Source organism: Rhinichthys klamathensis, unplaced genomic scaffold (genome assembly GCF_029890125.1).
Source record: "Rhinichthys klamathensis goyatoka isolate OS25496 unplaced genomic scaffold, OSU_Roscu_1.1 h1tg000041l_1, whole genome shotgun sequence".
NCBI lineage: Eukaryota > Metazoa > Chordata > Actinopteri > Cypriniformes > Leuciscidae > Rhinichthys > Rhinichthys klamathensis.
Genome location: NW_026606588.1, coordinates 280,001 through 285,000, shown reverse-complemented (window position 1 = coordinate 285,000; position 5,000 = coordinate 280,001). Strand labels below are relative to the sequence as shown.

The following is a 5,000-nucleotide window of genomic DNA, read 5'->3' as shown; positions in this document are numbered from 1 at the left end:
TCTGACGATGGTTCTGTGTGTGTGGGTGTGTGTTCTGACAGTCGTTCTGTGTGTGTGTGTTTGTGTTCTGACGATGGTTCTGTGTGTGTTCTGACGGTGTGTGTGTGTTCTGACAGTTGTTCTGTGGGTGTGTGTTCTGACGATGGTTCTGTGTGTGTGTGTGTTTGTGTTCTGACGGTGGTTCTGTGTGTGTGTTCTGACGGTGTGTGTGTGTTTGATCTGACTGTGGTTCTGTGGGTGTGTGTGTGTGTTCTGACGATGGTTCTGTGTGTGTGTGTGTGTTCTGACAGTCGTTCTGTGGGTGTGTGTTCTGACAGTCGTTCTGTGGGTGTGTGTTCTGACGATGGTTGTGTGTGTGTGTGTGTGTTCTGACAGTTGTTCTGTGGATGTGTGTTCTGACGATGGTTCTGTGTGTGTGTGTGTGTTCTGACAGTCGTTCTGTGGGTGTGTGTTCTGACAGTCGTTCTGTGTGTGTGTGTGTGTTCTGACAGTCGTTCTGTGGGTGTGTGTTCTGACGATGGTTCTGTGTGTGTGTGTGTGTGTGTGTGTGTGTTCTGACAGTTGTTCTGTGTGTGTGTGTTCTGACGATGGTTCTGTGTGTGTGTGTGTGTGTGTTCTGACAGTTGTTCTGCGGGTGTGTGTTCTGACGGTGGTTCTGTGTGTGTGTGTGTTCTGACGATGGTTCTGTGTGTGTGTGTGTGTGTGTGTGTTCTGACAGTCGTTCTGTGTGTGTGTGTTCTGACGATGGTTCTGTGTGTGTGTGTGTGTGTGTGTGTTCTGACAGTCGTTCTGTGTGTGTGTGTTCTGACGATGGTTCTGTGTGTGTGTGTGTGTGTGTGTGTGTGTGTTCTGACAGTCGTTCTGTGTGTGTGTGTTCTGACGATGGTTCTGTGTGTGTGTGTGTGTGTGTGTTCTGACAGTCGTTCTGTGGGTGTGTGTTCTGACGGTGGTTCTGTGTGTGTGTTCTGACGGTGGTTCTGTGTGTGTGTGTGTGTTCTGACAGTCGTTCTGTGTGTGTGTGTTCTGACGATGGTTCTGTGTGTGTGTGTGTGTGTGTGTGTGTGTGTGTGTTCTGACGATGGTTCTGTGTGTGTTCTGACAGTGGTTGTGTGTGTGTGTTCTGACGGTGGTTGTGTGTTCTGACGTTCGTTCTGTGTGTGTTCTGACGGTGTGTGTGTGTTTGTTCTGACGGTGGTTCTGTGGGTGTGTGTGTGTGTTCTGACGATGGTTCTGTCTGTGTGTGTGTTCTGACAGTTGTTCTGTGGGTGTGTGTGTGTGTTCTGACAGTCGTTCTGTGGGTGTGTGTGTGTGTTCTGACAGTCGTTCTGTGGGTGTGTGTGTGTGTTCTGACAGTCGTTCTGTGGGTGTGTGTGTGTGTTCTGACGGTGGTTCTGTGGGTGTGTGTGTGTGTTCTGACGATGGTTCTGTGTGTGTGTGTGTGTGTGTGTTCTGACAGTCGTTCTGTGGGTGTGTGTTCTGACAGTCGTTCTGTGGGTGTGTGTTCTGACGATGGTTGTGTGTGTGTGTGTGTTCTGACAGTTGTTCTGTGGGTGTGTGTTCTGACAGTCGTTCTGTGTGTGTGTGTTCTGACAGTCGTTCTGTGGGTGTGTGTTCTGACAGTCGTTCTGTGTGTGTGTGTTCTGACAGTCGTTCTGTGGGTGTGTGTTCTGACAGTCGTTCTGTGGGTGTGTGTTCTGACGATGGTTCTGTGTGTGTGCGTGTGTGTGTGTGTGTGTTCTGACGATGGTTCTGTGTGTGTGCGTGTGTGTGTGTGTGTTCTGACAGTTGTTCTGTGGGTGTGTGTTCTGACGATGGTTCTGTGTGTGTGTGTGTGTGTGTGTGTGTTCTGACAGTTGTTCTGTGGGTGTGTGTTCTGACGATGGTTCTGTGTGTGTGTGTGTGTGTGTGTGTGTGTGTTCTGACAGTTGTTCTGTGGGTGTGTGTTCTGACGATGGTTCTGTGTGTGTGTGTTCTGACGGTGGTTCTGTGTGTGTGTGTTCTGACGATGGTTCTGTGTGTGTGTGTTCTGACAGTCGTTCTGTGGGTGTGTGTTCTGACAGTCATTCTGTGGGTGTGTGTTCTGACGGTGGTTCTGTGTGTGTGTGTTCTGACGATGGTTCTGTGTGTGTGTGTGTGTGTGTGTGTGTGTTCTGACAGTCGTTCTGTGGGTGTGTGTTCTGACAGTCGTTCTGTGGGTGTGTGTTCTGACAGTCATTCTGTGGGTGTGTGTTCTGACGGTGGTTCTGTGTGTGTGTGTGTTCTGACGATGGTTCTGTGTGTGTGTGTGTGTGTGTGTTCTGACAGTTGTTCTGTGGGTGTGTGTTCTGACGGTGGTTCTGTGTGTGTGTGTGTGTGTGTGTGTGTTCTGACGATGGTTCTGTGTGTGTGTGTGTGTGTTCTGACAGTTGTTCTGCGGGTGTGTGTTCTGACGGTGGTTCTGTGTGTGTGTGTTCTGACGATGGTTCTGTGTGTGTGTGTGTGTGTTCTGACAGTCGTTCTGTGTGTGTGTGTTCTGACGATGGTTCTGTGTGTGTGTGTGTGTGTGTGTGTGTGTGTTCTGACAGTCGTTCTGTGTGTGTGTGTTCTGACGATGGTTCTGTGTGTGTGTGTGTGTGTGTTCTGACAGTCGTTCTGTGTGTGTGTGTTCTGACGATGGTTCTGTGTGTGTGTGTGTGTGTGTGTGTGTTCTGACAGTCGTTCTGTGGGTGTGTGTTCTGACGGTGGTTCTGTGTGTGTGTTCTGACGGTGGTTCTGTGTGTGTGTGTGTGTGTTCTGACAGTCGTTCTGTGTGTGTGTGTTCTGACGATGGTTCTGTGTGTGTTCTGACGGTGTGTGTGTGTTTGTTCTGACGGTGGTTCTGTGGGTGTGTGTGTGTGTTCTGACGGTGGTTCTGTGTGTGTGTTCTGACGGTGGTTCTGTGTGTGTGTGTGTGTGTTCTGACAGTCGTTCTGTGTGTGTGTGTTCTGACGATGGTTCTGTGTGTGTGTGTGTGTTCTGACGATGGTTCTGTGTGTGTTCTGACAGTGGTTGTGTGTGTGTGTTCTGACGGTGGTTGTGTGTTCTGACGTTCGTTCTGTGTGTGTTCTGACGGTGTGTGTGTGTTTGTTCTGACGGTGGTTCTGTGGGTGTGTGTGTGTGTTCTGACGATGGTTCTGTGTGTGTGTGTGTTCTGACAGTTGTTCTGTGGGTGTGTGTTCTGACGATGGTTCTGTGTGTGTTCTGACGATGGTTCTGTGTGTGTGTGTGTGTTCTGACAGTCGTTCTGTGGGTGTGTGTTCTGACGATGGTTCTGTGTGTGTGTGTGTGTGTTCTGACAGTCGTTCTGTGTGTGTGTGTTCTGACGGTGGTTCTGTGTGTGTGTGTGTGTGTGTTCTGACAGTCGTTCTGTGTGTGTGTGTTCTGACGATGGTTCTGTGTGTGTGTGTGTGTGTTCTGACAGTCGTTCTGTGTGTGTGTGTTCTGACGATGGTTCTGTGTGTGTGTGTGTGTGTTCTGACAGTCGTTCTGTGGGTGTGTGTTCTGACAATGGTTCTGTGTGTGTGTGTGTGTGTGTGTGTGTTCTGACAGTCGTTCTGTGGGTGTGTGTGTGTGTTCTGACAGTCGTTCTGTGGGTGTGTATTCTGACGGTGGTTCTGTGTGTGTGTGTGTGTGTTCTGACAGTCGTTCTGTGTGTGTGTGTTCTGACAGTCGTTCTGTGTGTGTGTGTTCTGACGATGGTTCTGTGTGTGTGTGTGTGTGTGTTCTGACAGTCGTTCTGTGTGTGTGTGTTCTGACGATGGTTCTGTGTGTGTGTGTGTGTGTGTGTGTTCTGACAGTCGTTCTGTGGGTGTGTGTTCTGACGGTGGTTCTGTGTGTGTGTTCTGACGGTGGTTCTGTGTGTGTGTGTGTGTGTGTTCTGACAGTCGTTCTGTGTGTGTGTGTTCTGACGATGGTTCTGTGTGTGTGTGTGTGTTCTGACGATGGTTCTGTGTGTGTTCTGACAGTGGTTGTGTGTGTGTGTTCTGACGGTGGTTGTGTGTTCTGACGTTCGTTCTGTGTGTGTTCTGACGGTGTGTGTGTGTTTGTTCTGACGGTGGTTCTGTGGGTGTGTGTGTGTGTTCTGACGATGGTTCTGTGTGTGTGTGTGTTCTGACAGTTGTTCTGTGGGTGTGTGTTCTGACGATGGTTCTGTGTGTGTTCTGACGGTGGTTGTGTGTGTGTGTGTGTGTGTTCTGACAGTCGTTCTGTGTGTGTGTGTTCTGACGATGGTTCTGTGTGTGTGTGTGTGTGTGTGTGTGTTCTGACAGTCGTTCTGTGGGTGTGTGTTCTGACGATGGTTCTGTGTGTGTGTGTGTGTGTTCTGACAGTCGTTCTGTGGGTGTGTGTTCTGACGGTGGTTCTGTGTGTGTGTGTGTGTTCTGACAGTCGTTCTGTGTGTGTGTGTTCTGACGATGGTTCTGTGTGTGTGTGTGTGTGTTCTGACAGTCGTTCTGTGTGTGTGTGTTCTGACGATGGTTCTGTGTGTGTGTGTGTGTGTTCTGACAGTCGTTCTGTGGGTGTGTGTTCTGACGATGGTTCTGTGTGTGTGTGTGTGTGTGTGTTCTGACAGTCGTTCTGTGGGTGTGTGTGTGTGTTCTGACAGTCGTTCTGTGGGTGTGTATTCTGACGGTGGTTCTGTGTGTGTGTGTGTGTGTTCTGACAGTCGTTCTGTGTGTGTGTGTTCTGACAGTCGTTCTGTGTGTGTGTGTTCTGACGATGGTTCTGTGTGTGTGTGTGTGTGTGTTGTTGACGCAGTGAAGCGGTTCGTACGGAAAGGCGTTCCCAACGAGCACCGGCCGCTGGTGTGGATGGAGTCCAGTGGAGCTCAGGAGAAGATGGAGAGGAACCCTGGGTATTATCACTCACTACTGGACCAACCACACGACCCTAAACTACAGGAGAGCATCCGCACCGGTCAGACCAACACACACACACACACATAATCCCTCTCTCTCACACACACATACACACTCACTCTCTCT

At 49.8% G+C, this 5,000-nt stretch overlaps 1 protein-coding gene across 2 annotated transcripts in view; it reads left to right on the top strand.

Annotated features, from left to right (window-relative positions):
* The window catches only part of grtp1a (growth hormone regulated TBC protein 1a), a 17,594-nt gene that overhangs the window by 8,326 nt on the left and 4,268 nt on the right, over nucleotides 1-5,000 (top strand). For both annotated transcript variants that reach the window (XM_056246984.1, XM_056246985.1), the window contains one exon: nucleotides 4,774-4,932. In XM_056246984.1, the coding sequence (XP_056102959.1) occupies nucleotides 4,774-4,932 (159 nt within the window). The remainder of the gene's footprint in view (nucleotides 1-4,773; nucleotides 4,933-5,000) is intronic.